We start from the raw sequence: 16,671 nt of genomic DNA, 5'->3' as shown, positions 1-16,671 counted from the left end.
ACACAATTATTTCTGCTTCAGAGTGATGGATTAGATGGATCGATGATGCTCTCAGCTAGCTCTTGTTCATATGTTCAGTTGCTTGGTTTCTGTCCCTGTTTTCCCTGTGCACTTTAATAATAACTGGTCTGATTCAGCAGAGCTCTTTTTATGATCTTAAGAAATTCAGAATTGATCTCGAAACCTTTTGCCCAATGTATTGTTTTAAAAATATAAACTGCTATTAAAATAAACAAAAACTTGAAGTAATGCTGAATTTCGCAAGAATTTTTCTTAGTATGGCAGTATTATCTATTGATTTTTGGGAACGTGAAGAACAGACATGTACTCCAAGAATGTTTTATGCACATGCTTTTCAACTACCGGTATTTATTTGTTGCTTAAGTCTTTTAAAAATTATGCTCATAGGAATTTGCAGAATGAGACATTCAGAATGCATTTGAAAACTATATTTTCTACTACTTACCCCTGTTTTCTGAACTTCCAAAAAAATTGCTCTTTGAAATGATTTTTCCCATATTCCCAGCTCACTTCCCAGTTCTACATTGAAGTAATGACTCTTGCCATGACCAACCACAACACTGAAGCAATATGGTCTCTGGTCTTCAAGTTCATAATCTTGATTAATACCTAAATACAGGTTTGCTTGTAGCCAGCAATCATCGTTAAGCCAGAGCTGAAAGACACATTTTAGCAGGTGATATTTCATTCAAAATGAATACTGGGAAAAGAATACTTGCTTTGAATGTAATTATTAGGGCTGTCATCTGACTAAATAATTTTGAATCATTAATGATCTGTCTTTTAATTAATCAACCCATAAATTTCCTAATTTAAAGACATTGATATATCACCAAAATATCACTTATTTTTATTTTTTACAAATACTGGAAAAAGTGTGAACTGGCTCAAGTGAAGATAAGGAAGAGAAAAGGAGTGGGAAAAGATATTTTCTTTTACTCAAAGATTTATTTCAAGTGAAATATTTTTTTCCTTGCACCATCATGTTTTTCTGCTCTACCTTCATTCTGCATTGGTGTGGACCTCTTTTTTTCATTCTGGATGAATACATGTGTTTTAAATGAGGTAGAAATGGTTTGAACACATATTCTCTGCCCTGAAAACAGAATTCTCAGGGTGCAATGAAAATATGGGCTCAAATCACCATGCACTTGGGGAGATCTGAGATAAAATCTCTTCTTTGGATATGATCCTTAACCGACAATTAATTCTGAGTGTGAAAGTTCTCTTGTGAACATAGAGCTATTTTGTCTGTATCTATTTAAACCATTCCCAAACTAGGGTAAAGTGGCTTACCACCATTATTTAAATACAATATAAAGCAATCTTTGAAGTTCCTAGATCTTCCCACTCCACTGAAGTGAATGGGAATGGAAGCTCAGTATTGCACACAGAGTGCAGTAAATCAGGATGACAGAACATGCTAGAGAAGACAGAGATTTCCTGACCTAAGTGACCATCCGCTAAATGAAAGAGCCCACGGGTGTGTGTGTGTGTGTGAATCTGCTGGTAGAAGTGGTGCAGGCTTCTGCCAATGGAAATACCCTCCTCGGGGCACTTATCTGGTATGTGGCATGAGATGCTGCACCAGAGCCCTAGAGCCCGTGCCACTGCTTGCACTGTGGGGCGGTCCATGGGCATGGCTGGGGGAGTTGCTGACATTAGTCAGCTTCCTCCCAGCCATTCACTGGTTTAAGCCAGAAGCGGCCAAGGGTCGCTTAAGTCTATTCAGCCCCATAGAGGCTTCTAGGCAGCGGGGAGGCTGTTTTGGTTTGCAAGCCTCCCCATGCCACCAAGAAGCCTCTCTGGGAGCAATGGCAGTGGAATCGCGACACTGGTGTGTCCACCTCACCACTTGGATGGGGCTGTTAAACTGTTTCAAAAGATGGCACAGGAATGCAATGTTCAAATTATACTATTACTTATAGCAATGGTCACATGACTCATGTCTTTGATTTATGTTGCTCCTTTGAACAAACAATACTCTCATGTTGACATAGAAAAGTGCTCCCTTTAGAAATCCTGCACATTAGACTATGTAAATCAAACAAACATTTTTAATTATGAGTTTACAATATTATCCTTATGCTTCACATATTGCTCAATTTAAATATCTTAATAATGGTATCCCTGCGAAACATGAGAGTTGGGAAATTTCCAATGAAAAAAATAAACTCAGTGAAATCCCACAAGAGAAAAAAATACTTAATTCACAGCCCCATCCAGTGGGCTGGGGCCTGGCTGTGGCGCTGCGCCTGTACCAGCCTGCCACTCCCAAGGAGGCTTAACATATTTTTAAAAGCCTCCCTGCCACCAGGAAGCCGCCATTGGGCTTAATAGCCTTTTCGGTGGTGTATGTCCAAAGCCCCAAATACCAGTGATACATGGGCAATGGTCAGGAGGAAGCTAATGTCAGCTCTTTCTCAGCCATACCCCCATACTCCCCACACTAAGACAGGGGTACAGGGACACTGGCATGGCATCCAGCATGGCATCCCACTGCTGCTGAGGGCCACAGTGGCCGCCCGTCAGTGAATTTGCCCCTCCACAGGGAAAGGGTCTTGGGGAAGGTAAATCCACAGCACAGCCACACACTGCTCCCACTGGTGGATTCAGCCCCCCGCCCTTTGGATGGGGCTACCAACTATCGAATAGAAAACATATTTAGCAAAACAAAATGGATACATTTGGGTGCTGTGTGGTTTCCGGGCTGTATGGCCGTGTTCTAGCAGCATTCTCTCCTGACGTTTCGCCTGCATCTGTGGCTGGCATCTTCAGAGGATCTGATGTTGGGAAAGCAAGTGGAGTATATATCCGTTGGAGTGTCCAGGGTGGGTGGGGAAACCTTGACTGTGAGTAACAAAGGCGGCAACCAGGTCAATAGTTGAGGGCATCTGAATAGAAGTATGAGTAACAATGAAGACTATAGCCTGGGAGTAACCCTGTAGATAGCAAGGTCACTGGTGGGAGCATCTGAATAGAAGTATCTTGGCCTTTGTTTCTTTTGTCTATGGTCATCCTGTGTTTGTGTGGAGCTAGTTTGACACAGTCTTGACCCTAGTATTTTTCAACACTGGCAGCCAAGTTCTGTTCATTTTCATAGTTTCTTCCTTCCTGTTAAAATTGTCCATGTGCTTATGGATTTCAATTGCTTCTCTGTGTAGCCAGTCTGACGTAGTGGCTTTCAGAGTGGTCCAGAATTTCTGTTTTTTCAAATAATATTCTATGTCCAGGTTGGTTTATCATGTGTTCTGCTATTGCTGATTTTTCTGGCTGAAATAGTCTGCAGTGCCTTTAAAGTGTTCTTTTGATATGATGTCTGTTGCACTGGCGTTTGGGTTGGTTCCTATGTCTATGACCATAGACAAAAGAAACAAAGGCCAAGATACTTCTATTCAGATGCTCCCACCAGTGACCTTGCTATCCTACAGGAGTTTACTCCCAGGAGACTATCAGATCTTCATTGTTACTCCATTAGCTTCTATTCAGATGCTCCCTCAACTATTGACCTGGTTTGCCAGCCTTTGTTACTCACAGTCAAGGTTTCCCCACCCACCCTGGACACTCCAACAGATATATACTCCACTTGCTTTCCCAACATCAGATCCTCTGAAGATGCCAGCCACAGATGCAGGCGAAACGTCAGGAGAGAATGCTGCTAGAACACGGCCATACAGCCCGGAAACCACACAGCACCCAAGTGATTCCGGCCGTGAAAGCCTTCGACAATACAAAATGGATACACCTTTTGGGAAAAAATACTAAAATGTGATATAAATTATGCTGCAACAAAATTATGTCATTGTGCTATTTAATTGTTGAAAATTTATTCCAAATATGTTACATATACACAACAATGTATTTTAAGTTTGAGACAGCAATTCATTGTTTAGAAGTAGCATAAAATACAGAGATATTAACCATGCAATCTGAAACAGTTACACCTTCTATGTCCATTGATTTTAACCCGTTTAGAACAATGCAACTTTGCTTGTACTGCTGGGTTGCAATGTACTGTGGTGTGGCAACCTTAACCATTTTTTCTTAAGAATAGGCCCCAGTGAATAAAATGAGATGTATACCCTAGTATACTTAATCCCACAGTTGATGACATTATTTATTGGTTTGGGATTCCACAGCTTTTAATTAATTAATTAATTAACTAAGGAGTTTTCCTACTATCAGGCAGTTTCTGCACTGGCTGAAAGCAACAGCTTCAGCCCGGTAAAACACCATTTTGGCGGGGACCTTTTGCACAGGCGGTGCTGCCAAATCGATGCAGCAGCGCTGTGTGCCTGCCCAAACGGTGTTTTCAAAACTCGCTCGGGGAGTGAGTTTTCCTGCAAACACCAGCTTCCATCCGCTGCCATGCAAACGGCAGCGGGTGGAAGCCGGTGTATTCCCCTCTCCGGCCCCAAACGCCTCCTTACCTCCTGCTGGCAGCCATCGCTCTGCTGACGCTCTGAGGGGGCCAGGAGACACGCCTCCTGGGCTCCGTAGCTGCAGCCGTTGCTCTGGCCATGGGGGCGGGTCCCCTGGCCTCCTCGGAGCGACAGCAGAGCAACTGCTGCCAGCAGGAGTTAAGGAGGCATTTGGAACCGGGGAGGGGAATACACAGCTGTGTGGAGCCTGCTCCAACAGCTGCACATCCCATGGGGCCATTTGTGCTAACAGCCCCAGAGCCTGCATCGGCATGATTAATGCCAATGCAGGCTCTCTCCCTTGTCTGTGTGGAAACAGCCTCAGATACTGTGATTGTAAAAGGATTACAGAGCAAATTGTTCATTGCATTGCAAAAGAGAATTACAGAAATCACCAAAATCTAGAATGGCAAACCTCTAAGTCAATTGGCTCTGAGGGAGTATGATTTCCTTTAAGTTTCTTCAGACTGACCAAGACAGTAAGAAGATCTTCCTTTAACTTTATATGAAAGAACAGATTAGTCCTCCTATACAAATTAATTTTGTCAGGCGAAAATACAATATAAAATCCTCTGCAGGAACAGCAAACTCTTTCAGTATAGTGCTGATGTATATGTATGAAGTCACAATAAAATGGTGGCCATAGTAGAAGGTACTAGGCTTGGCAATTGGGTATCCCCTTGTTCTTGACCCTAACTGAGAGGTAGTGGCTCTTCCTATGTCTCTATTATAAAGATTAGGGGGAAATGCTACAATGTCATCTGGAATTGATGTTACATCCTCCCAAACCTACAGCTTCCCCAGGGTTCTCCCTCAAAATCTCCAGGCATTTCCCAAGCACTGTCAACTCTAGATGGTACTTGAAGAAGAAGGTGCTAGATATTTTTTTGTTTTTGCAGTGGAAAATGAACAAGCAAGAAAACTCCTACTGAGAAGTGGTAAATATAAACTTATTACAGGATATTGGATCAGAAGGAACAGATCAGATTCCTACAAAATCTGTTAGCAAGAGATAACTGCATTTGTCTTGAGATATTTTCATTGGCTGATAAAAGACTTGCCTTCTCTGCTTCTTCACTGACTATGCACGTCACAGAAGGCTATATGTTGTTCAGAATGGACTCAGAAAAACGTTGAGGCTTTTTAACAAGCAAAATTGGCTTGTATACTAAGCATGCATTGGAAATTAAGACAGCATACACTGAAGGGATCCAGCCTATTACAGTCTCTACATCCAGGTCTTGTTAGAGAAGCTGAATTTCTGTAGCATTGTCAATCAGCTTGGAATTCATCAGCATGTTTTAGGCCCCTTCATATAACTTCTTCTTGATTCCTATCCATGCTAACATATAAAAACATTTGCGCTAGATTAGAGTCCAATAGCACGTTAGAGAGAAAAAAGATTTTGGGAGTATAAGCTTTTGAGACTCAAAACTGCATTCATCAGAGCTCTCCAAAGCTTATATCCTCCAAATCCTGTTGTTCTCTAAGGTGCTACTGATCTTGAACCTAATTCTTCCACTGCAGACTGACACAAATATACTCTAAAATTATCATTTATTTAATGATTAAAACATTTACACCCCACCTTTCCTTGTGGTTCAAGGTGGTTTACAATAACAGTTAAAAAAAACTTTCCCAATAATTGCACTCTACGGAACACAAATTCTGCTAATCAGGACCCAGCAAGAGAGATGGAGGTGGTAGAACCTATTGGAAACAAATTTAATTCACATGTGCCGGTGAACTCCAACACATGTAGACAGAAATGAGTTGCTTCAGATTATTTATCTGGATTTCCAGAACGCTTTTTGACAAAGTCCCTTACCAAAGACTCCTGAACAAACTTCAGGGTTATAAAATATGGACTAGTTTAGAAACTGGTTAAAAAACAGGAAGCAGAGTGTAAGACTAAATGAACAGTTCTTGCAAAGGAGGTGTGTGAGCAGCTGGGTCCCTCAGGAATCTGCACTGGGACTAGTGCTTTTCAATTTGTTTAAAAATGGCCAGGAATTAAGGGTAAGTAGTAAGTGATGGCCAAGGACGTAGGTAAGTGGTTTTTTTTCTCGGGTTCAACCCTCCATTACATGTCCGAAGCTCCGGCCCCGTTTGTGGGTTTTTTTGTATTTTTAGCGTTTTTGTTGTTGGCCTGCAGGGGGCGCAGTTTTTAGGCTAGCAGCACCAAAATGTCAGGGATTTGTTGGGAGACTCTCCTGACAATACTACTCAGGTTTGGTGAGGTTTGGTCCAGGAGGTCCAAAGCTATGGACTCCCAAAGCGGGTGTCCTACTGTTTCCAAAGGGAGCAAACAGAAGATGGGGGCTACACTTTTGAGGGCCCATAACTTTGGATCCCTTGAACCAAATGTCACAAAACCTGGAAGCTATCATTGGGAGAGTCTCTTACCAATACCACCCATGTTTTGTGAAGTTTTGTTCAGTGGGTCCAAAGTTATGGACTCCCAAAAAAGGTGCCCTATCCCCCATTGTTTCCAAAGGGAGCTAATAGAAGATGGGGGCTACACCTTTGAGGGTCCATAACTTTGGACCCCCTGAACTAAACTTCACCAAACCTGGATGGTATCATTAGGAGAGTCTCCTAAAGATACCCTGAAAGTTTGGTGCTGCTAGCTTAACAAATGCATCCCTGACAGCAGGCACCCCCCAAATTTCTCCAGATTCTCCTTTTAAATCCACCCCCTTCGGCATGGATTTAAAGGGAGAATCTGAGGTCCCCAGTTTAAACATTGAAAGTGATGCTGTTTCAGGGTGGGGGATAATCCACCCAAAACCAGCATCACTTTCAATGTTATTTCAACTGGGGACCCCAGATTCTCCCTTTAAGGTGATTTAAAAGGAGAATTTGGGCTCTCTGGTTTAAACACCATTGAAAGTGATGCTGTTTGGGGGTGGATTCCAGCATCACAGTGGCTGCCCATGGGAGGGAGCACAAAACTCAGATTTGTCACTGGGCTCCATTTTCCCTAGCCACGCCTCTGTCTAGAGGGAAGGGCAGAAGGGGCTGCTGGCTGTCGGCTGGGAGACCAGCTAGTGGGGTGGTGGGGGAGGGCAGGGGAGTCTGTCCTCCCCGGCCTTGGAGAGCTTCTTTTATAACCACTGAAGGTGGGGGCGGGGCTTGGGGAGGCGTGGCCATGCTCCAGGGACAGGTGGGGCCGTGGCCCTGCCTCACTCCCTGAACCCCCCCCCCCTAAAAATCTATACCAACACCCCTGGTGATGGCCCAGTTTGCAGATGATACCAGATTAGTTACAGTAGTTAAGGAAGGAAAAGATTGCAAAGAGGTCCAAAAGGATCTCTTCAAATTGGAGAAATGGGCATTAAAATGACAAATGAAATCCGATGTAAGCAAGTGTAAAGTGATGCATATTGGGCAAATAATACCAACTTCACATATACACTGATGGGATCTGAGTTGGGAGCAATGGACCAAGGAAAGGGCCTTGGGGTGGAATCCCATGCACAGCAGCTGTGAAAAAGGCAAATTTCATTCTGGCCATAATGAGAACAGGAATATAGAATAAAACTTCTATTATTATACTGCCTTTATAAAAATCCATGGTGAGACCACACTTGGAGTATTGTGTTCAGTTCTAGTTACCAGAAAAAGGATGTTGTAGAACTTGAAAAAGTGCAGAAAAGAGCAACCAAAATAATCGGGAGGCTAGGATAGATGTCCTTTGAGGCACAATGTTTTCCTTTGTGAAAACATTAGGGCTATTTTACCCAGAAAAAGGCGAGTAAGGGGAGACATTATAGAGTTTTATCAAATTATGCATGGTGTGAAGAGATAGCTTTTCTCCCTCTCCCATCATGCTAGAAACCAGAGTCATCCACTGAAGCTGAAAGGTGGGAAATTCAGGACAGAAAAAAGGAAGTATTTCTTCACACAGTATTTAGTTAATTTGTGGAACTGGCTGCCACAGGATTTGATCCTGGCCACCTGTTTGGAAGGTTTTCAAAGGGGAGTGGACAAATATATGGAGAACAGGGCTACCGATGGCTACTGACTGACTGATAGCTACTCCCTCCATTAGGAAAGGCAGTATGCCTCTTTAAATCAATTGCTAGAAAGTACAGACAAGATACTGTTCCAGTCTTCCTGTTTGTGGGATTCCCAAAGATAGCTGGTTGGTCAATATGTGAAGAGAATGCTGAACTTTATGGACCTTTGGTTTGATCCAGCATGGCTCTTCTTATGTTCTTATCCCTAAAAAAGATACTGTGTCTATCTAGACAAGGCATATGGTAAGTTAGCTCAGTTCATTCAAGAAGGGGAAAATACCACTTCTCTTCTGGATAGATTTATTTGATTGGGTCCTTGCCACAGTTGTGTTACTGGGCAGGATTTACTGATTTGAGATATATGTATGATAGCTTTGGATTTTATGTTTGTTTAGACTGTATTTTATATGAGTTTTAATTTATTGCAGGCTATTATAAGAATCTTGATGAAATGACTGGAAAGATTAAAGCTGTGGAATAAATATTATCTAAGGACTTGACCTGCGATAATTCTCTAGGTGGGAAAGAAATGACGGACCGACATGAAATAAATGTTTAAATCATGTATTGATTGACTGCAGGCAGAGACAAGACTAGGAAAAAATGCTTAAACAATGCAATGAGTTCCTTCGGTTTCGTTATGTGGCTACAAGAGTAGTCCAAGGTCTAGAAACACAAATGACTACAGTACCATATACATGATAGACTCAGGTATGGCGTACTCATGCAGCCAAATGTAGTGAGAATTATGTGGTAGCATCCTGAGATGGCTGAGTTGCCTCTATGACAGTGATCGCGAACCTTTTTGAGACAGAGTGCCCAAATTGCAACCCAAAACCCACTTATTTATTGCAAAGTGCCAACATGGCAATTTAACCTGAATACTGAGGTTTTAGTTGAGAAAAAATGGTTGGCTCCGAGGCGCACGTTACTCGGGAGTAAGCTTGGTGAAGCAACCGTGCAACACTTCGAATGGGTGAATCACGACCCTAGGAGGGCTTACTCAGAAGCAAGCCCCATTGCCAGCAACCGAGCTTACTCCCAGGTAAAGGATCGTGACCAGGCTAGCCTAGATGTGTGTGTGTGTGTGTGGGGGTGATTTTCCGCCACGTGTGCCCACAGAAAGGGCTCCGAGTACCACCTCTGGCACCCGTGCCATAGGTTCGCCATCACTGCTCTATGACTTCAGCCTGTAGGTGGAAAGATTGTGTTCAGAATGTTCAGCCCTCCCCCTCTTTTTTGTGAAAAAGCTCCTTTTGATTAAACAAACAAATGAGCAATGCTGGGAGAAAGGTTTTGCTAGCCCAGCTTGTTCTTGCTATGCCGGTTTTCTAATTGTAGACACTTTTTTTTAATGTAAGGGAGAACTTAAAATATACCTGCCTACCTGAAGTTTGACTAGGGAAAAATATATTCTACCGCCTCATCAGTCAACCACCTACTTCTGTTCCATGAAAAGATCAACTCTAATAGCTCTATCTTAAAAATTGCCTCCAACGCTGCAGGGAAAAAAGGTTAGGAAGTAATTCTGCTGCAGACTGGTACTATGTACAGATTTTATAAAATGTACAGATTTTATAAAATGCATAATATGTTTTTCTTTTGTTATGTCATAACAAGTTCGCTAAGAGAAATAGGTTTATAAAAATAGCTCAGGAACATTTTCTGAGGGCAAACTGAGCCTTAGAATTGGTAATAGAGAAGCTTTAATCTCTTCCTCAAATTAAATTTATTATTCCAACTTAATTGATTTGCACTATGTTTTCTTCATTATCATTTATACCAAAGTGTCAACAGAACAGAGGCTAGAGTTATACATTTCAGCTTTTGTGTTTCAGTTAATGCATTCATCAGGGCTGACAATTAAGTATTCATTTATTAAAAAGTCAAGAACACGAAGGCTGAATCTTGGGCATCCCCCCTCCTCCCCAACCCTCGAAATGAAAACACAACCATCCAAATTGCTTTAAAAATGGTTTGTTCTTGATACTAATCTTGCCAGTATATTAAGTGAAAAACTGAGTGCCAATGCCACAGTGGTACCACTCAAATAAGGAAAATAACATCTATACTTCAGAAAGGACACAATTATCTAAACCTTCAACGTCTAAATAAATTTCATAATATTTAAAGTGGTCAGAAATAGGGAATACAAATCCTTAAAAGGCAATTATCAGGGTTTCTCCCCTATTTATGACATGTAAGTCATGTGGCAAAGGGGAAGTGGTGAACATATGGCTGAGACCTGAATGAGCCCAACAAAGTGTCTTTACGCTCAGCCACCCAGCACGGCTGTCCTGCTGCCGATATCTCCAGAAATCATCATGTGGCTTTAATGTTTGCATACAGCAGATGTGTGTCTCTACTGTGTCAGGAAATTTGTCCATATATCCAGTGGGATTTAGCAGGTTCGCACCACTTCTGCAAAACCAGTTGTTAAAATGGTGCTTATAAACATCCAGTTGTTAAATTATTTGAATCCCACCACTGGAACTGGTTGCTAAATAATTTGAATCCAGAATCCACCAGAGGTGGCACACAGAGTCCTCTCTGTGGACACATGCACACAGAGTTCGTCATGTGGGAAAATCAGCCCCCCCCCCCAATGGCCTGGGCCGCTGGGCATGACATGTGTGCACTGCGCAAGCAGGGAGGATTTGGCTGACGTGTCTGGTGCCTGTGCTCTGGGTGGCTGCTGCCCAAGGGGGGGAGCAGAGGCAGAGGAGGCAGAGATGCTAGAGAGGTGCAGAGTGGTATGTGTGGGACTTGCTGGAGGCTAGAGCAGACTGGCCCCTGCTTGAGCAGGTGGGGCGGAGGCAGAGGGGTGGGATGGATGCGCTGGAGCAGTGGAGGGCAGAGCAGCGGGTGCACGCAGGACCTGCTGGAGGCTGGAGCAGGCTGGCTGCTGCTACTCAAAGGGGCTGAACAAACAAAATGTGTGCCTTTCCAAACACCGGGGAAACGCTTAGATCCAAGTTTTTTGCCAATTGCCTGAGCAGATCAAGCCTAGGGTGGAGGAACCAAGATGCATTTAGGATTTTTAAAAAAGCACACCAAGGTCTTTGCTAGAACTGCTTTTATTTTTCTGTTCCTGTTGCATCTTTGTGGGAAGTTGAGTACTGTGATGACATGTGAAGGAAAACCCGCAGATCAGATAGCTGCTCTACCAATTTATTTTTCTGAAGTTATCTCACCCTTTTACAGCATTCTTGCTTAGGATTGCCTTCCTTGACTGCCTTTTTACTTCTATTTTGTGGTGGGGGGGGTTTACTTCCCTCTCCCCCACACCCCTCCCCCTCCCCTGCCAGGCCCCCAGTGTGATGATAGTGTAATTATTTCAGGGAGATTATTAGCATTAAACCTAAGAACTAGTTTTGGGGAAGCAGTGTAGGTAACCCTGTTAAGCGCTGTTAAACCCCACTGATTTTCATGAGAAGAACTAAAGTGCGATCCTTTACCTGGGAGTAAGCTCGGTTGCTGGCAATGGGACTTGTTTCTGAGTAACCCCTCCTAGGGTCGTGATTCACCTGTTCGAAGTGTTGCACGGTTGCTTCACCAAGCTTACTGCTGAGTAACGCGTGCCTCAGAGCCAACTGCTTTTTCTAAACTAAAACCTCAGTATTCAAGTTAAACTGTTGTATTGGTACTTTGTGATAAATAAATGGGTTTTATGTTGCAATTTGGGAAATCGGTCTTGAAAAGATTCGCTATCGCTGTCCTAGTATAAGTTACTGTGTCTACCCAGCATCACTGATGTGACATCTCAACAGGGTTTTTCTCAGTCCTATTACTTGATATTCTTTTCACTGAAGATATTCAAGATTGATCTAGAATATTCTGCATGAAATGTCAACGTCCTACTGCTAAGTTATGGAGAACAGATGTTTTAATAGTTCAGAGTTAAGATGTAACAGTAATATTTTGCTCAGTGAGGTTAATCTAAATGTACCATTAATTCTGTTTCAATGATAAAATAACAAATTGTCATGCTGAAATAATATACTCTGTAATTTACTAGTGACCTACCTTGTGAACTTTAAATAAAACCTCACAGAGGTTATATACTTTTTCAGCTCGTACCCAATCTAACGTGCTTACCTGTAATAATAAAATAAATATTGTTAGACATACTTTGTGAATTTAAAAGTCTTACTTAAATTTCAGTAATTTTTGTTCTACATTCTAATCTTCGTTGGACGTTTTATTTAAAGTTGCCAATGGTGTGTACACCATCAACAGCATCATATTTCTGCTACCACAGATTCTGGAGTAAAGTCTATGTAATCAACTAATTTGTTTTATAAACTTATACTAATAACACATGTGTTCCAAAATTTTGGCAAAACACCTGGGGAACTTTTATAATTTCTTCATTTTAATAATTAAAAATGTTTATAGGCTAAGCTCTTTAATTTTAGAGACTGGACCCTTATTTTTCTAAAAAAAACTGGAAAACACAACTGATCATATTCATGCTTCCCAAATATCATTGTTTCCTACTAATGTTCTTTTTGTTAATTGAGTTGAAGATTAACAGTACAATCTGGAGCAGAGAAGGGGTAGCTGTGCCATGGCTGGAGATGGTGCAGCAACAGTGCAGGTGACCACCTCCTAAGCAGTTTGCCGCACCATGGCCAGCTGGAACAGCTGTGCAGCAGCACTAGCATGGAGGGGGCAGGGCAGAAGCCCTGATGGACAGGAGAATGAGGGAGGAGAAAGACAATGAAGCCACCCCAGGGCAGGGAGGGGTGGGACTAAGCTGATGAGCTCCTAGCCATCATCTGCCCCTTACCTCCTGAAAGAGAAAAGGCTGATACTCAAGTGGGGGGAATTGACACCCCAGACAAAGGTACCCCGAACCCCTTGAGAGTCCCAGGGAGGGACTTACTCCATCACATGGTGATCAGTGGCCCCTGGCTCCTGGCCATCCTGTCACAGGTCTCTTCCATCTGCACAACCATGACTTCATTCTCCTTTCCCTATGCTCCATCAGGGGAACCCTCCTCTGCAAGGAGATGACACATTGCGGGGGGGGGGGGGCAGAGTCCTTGTCCTTTCCTCCACACAATCCGGTCCTGTGAGCCTTCCCCCATCCGCTGTCCTGGGCCCTCTGGGCCTAGTAAACAGTATGATGTGACATTGCCCATGGGTCAGTAATGACTTGGTGCTTGCACAGAGGACTATCTTTACTCCCCCCCCCCCCCAGACTGTTACCTGGATTTCTTTGCTTGGTTGTCTTCTTGTGATCCTGGCAAGCAACAATCTGGGTGGCTTAAAACTCTCTTGGCTTGTATAGCTCCAAGCTTCTCTTTTTGGATTATTAGCTGCTCAGATGCCCAAACTCTCACTTGAATGAATCTCTATTTTTTGGCTGCACTAATGGTTGACTATATGCTTTTGTTCTCCCTCTCAAGCCCCCTTTCTCACGGAAGTAGTACACATTGCACAGGTGTGTGTGGCTATTTGGAGAAGCAAAGTTTTATCATAGGCATTTACTTTGGTGGAGTTTCTTTTATGTACTTGATATTATCATGATTGCTTGAGTGTATGCTAATGCCCTTCAATCAAAAACTTATCTTTGTTTTCACTAGATCGATTTTCATTATTATTTTCAAACTTGCTTAGGAGCATCATCATTTGTCCAGGAGCATCACAAACAGGATCCTGAATTGTCTTGGTGTCATGCAGAGGTGTGGCAAGGGAAAATGGAGTCTGCGGCAAAATTGGAGTTTTCCGCCCCCCTCCCCTCCCGTATGGGCAGCTGCCCTTCCCCACCATGACCAAACAAAGGGGTTTTTTGTACCTCAAAGTCACCATCACATTATAGAACATGCCCCAACTCACAAATCTGGGTAAACGTCAGATGATTTTAAACGGATCCTCATGAATTCTTATGATTTTTGCATTGGAATGAAATGAAACCACCATAAAACTATAGAACATGTCTTAATCTCCAGGCAACACCAAAACAATCACACATCCCACGCTCTGTGGCGCTGCAGTAGCACAAAAACCTGCTTGAAAAACATGGATCCTGTTGATTATTTGCACTGTCATCCCAAAATCACTAGCACATGGCCTGAACACAACAATCACGCATCCCACACTCCATGACAAAAAGCAGTGAATTAACAAAGAGTCAGAAAGCCCTCCCCCCCGCCCGGAAATCTATGGGAAATCGTGCCTGGGGAAGCTCTCAAATCCGCCCCCCCCGCCATGACACCCACCCTGTGTGCCCACGTTAGAAGACCAGACAAATATGAACTAAATCAAAATATATCAGACCGGTCAAATAATTACGGCAACCCCAACTGTTTCAGCTTGAGCATGCTCTCCCCAAAACACAAGGACTCACAGGGATGCTTATTTTAATGGGAGCTCTGCTTAACAGTTACTAAAGAAATGAAAATAAAAAACAGAACTCGACATTGCTCCATTGTGCCAGAGACTTTGCTATTTCCCAGCCCCCAACAATGCAGAAACAAACACCAGCCACTTGGAAATTTACTCTGCAGATACTTGGTGGCACTAGTTCCTTTCTTTCTCAGCCCTTCCTTGCCTCCTAATATGCTTCCCTGGGAGCAGACGTTAGGCGAATGAGAAGAAGGCTCATTTGCATGCATGCTCTGAGGACACTGGGCACTAGCGTAATGCCCATTGGGCAAGGTCAGCAGCTGCCCAGGGCATCACCTTGTGGGGGGCATAAAAATGCTGGGTTTGTTTTTGGGTATTTTAGTGGTTTTCCATTTTTGGCCTGCAGGGGGCGCAGTTTTTAGGCTAGCGGCACCGAAATTTCAGCGTATCATTTGGAGATTGTACTTATGCTACCCCCCAAGTTTGGTGAGGTTTGGTTCAGGGAGTCCAAAGTTATGGACTCCCAAAGGGGGTGCCCTTATCCCCAAGTGGCCCCGTTCTATTGGGAGAGAAAAATACAGGGGGGAGAATGTTTCCTTGGCTGCGGTGATTAGGGTAGAGAACTCTCTATCCAATAGTTGACCTTTTAATTTTCTATAAGCTTCTGAATAGGACAAAGGGCAAAGTGAATCCACTGACAGTCCAATAGAGGCCATTTTTTCTTCAATTATGGAAAACCAGGGGTTGGAATGGGTGTCAGAGAGCAGACGGTGGACCATGGAATTACAGTCCAAGAGAAAATGAATTTGCAGCCAGAATCTAAAAGCCCTCAGCCAAGCAGCTGATTTCAAGGAGTTTTGACCTAACTCCAGACAAAGGGCTGCATAGGGCACGCAATTTGGGGATTAGCTCCCATTGTAAACAATGGGGGATGGGGCACCCCCTTTGGGAGTCCATAACTTTGGACTCCTTGAACCAAACCTCACCAAACTTGGGGGATAGCATAAGGACAGTCTCCTGATGATACGCTGAAATTTTAGTGCTGATATATCTAAAAATGCACCCCCTGAATGCACCAATGTCCTGGTGCAAAACTTTTTTGGTCATGGTAAAGTGGCCAACCATGGGGGGGGGGCATCCAACTCAGGTTTTGCCCAGGGCTACAGTTTGCCTCGTTACGCCCCTGACACTGGGGGACAGTTTGAAGGGAATATCTTTTGGGAGGGGTAGAAAGGGATGAAGGGAGGGGCAAATTACGAAATAGTGATTTACATAGATGCCCTGAAGATGCTGGGAAACTGTGTAGAATAAAATTGAGACTCACAATAACTTAAAAGGTTCACTGATTGTGGAGACATAAATACCAAGTTCAGTTCCATTTATATTAACAAAGTCCTGGCAATGCTGAGTCTGTCAGTGAAGCCATTGGCATGGCTCTCCCAGTTGGGCCATGGGATGGACACCCTGCAGGATCTGCCAGGCAGGCCCAGTCAGGCAAGAAGTGTATGTGTGTGTGGGGGGGCAATTTTCCACCCCCCACGTGCCTTCACTTACATCACATAAAATTTAAGCTAGAAGCTTCTTTAGCATGAGGGAAGGACAGTGTCTTTCTTATATTTGACTTACCCAAAATGAATCTGGACCAGAATAGAAAGTAGGCATCATGCGCATTAAAAGATCCATATGTTTTAATACATGTATCTTGCTGACCACACATTGTAATACTATTCCTTCTGCACTGATGTCTACCAGGGTGTTAGTACAAATACAGCACTCAGAAAAAAAACACAAATCTGATCTTTAAATATATTACTTATTACACATATGTTTATCTTCCATTGGGAATTTTAGAA

The 16,671-nt window shown here is 43.1% G+C and overlaps 1 protein-coding gene across 6 annotated transcripts in view; it reads right to left on the bottom strand.

Annotated features, from left to right (window-relative positions):
* SNTG2 (syntrophin gamma 2) overlaps nt 1-16,671 on the bottom strand; it is a 354,452-nt gene that overhangs the window by 62,392 nt on the left and 275,389 nt on the right. For 3 of the 6 annotated variants that reach the window (XM_048497891.1, XM_048497898.1, XM_048497911.1), the window contains 2 exons: nt 12,491-12,562; nt 467-676 (listed from right to left, as the gene is read on the bottom strand). The exons of 1 other annotated variant lie outside the window; for it this stretch is intronic. In XM_048497891.1, coding sequence (XP_048353848.1) covers nt 467-676; nt 12,491-12,562 — 282 coding nt within the window. The remainder of the gene's footprint in view (nt 1-466; nt 677-12,490; nt 12,563-16,671) is intronic. 2 more of the 6 variants (XM_048497919.1, XM_048497904.1) reach the window with 2 other exon arrangements.

Source organism: Sphaerodactylus townsendi, linkage group LG01 (genome assembly GCF_021028975.2).
Source record: "Sphaerodactylus townsendi isolate TG3544 linkage group LG01, MPM_Stown_v2.3, whole genome shotgun sequence".
Taxonomy (NCBI): domain Eukaryota; kingdom Metazoa; phylum Chordata; class Lepidosauria; order Squamata; family Sphaerodactylidae; genus Sphaerodactylus; species Sphaerodactylus townsendi.
Note: the sequence above shows the minus strand (reverse complement) of the source record. Positions and strands in the feature narration are given on the sequence as shown.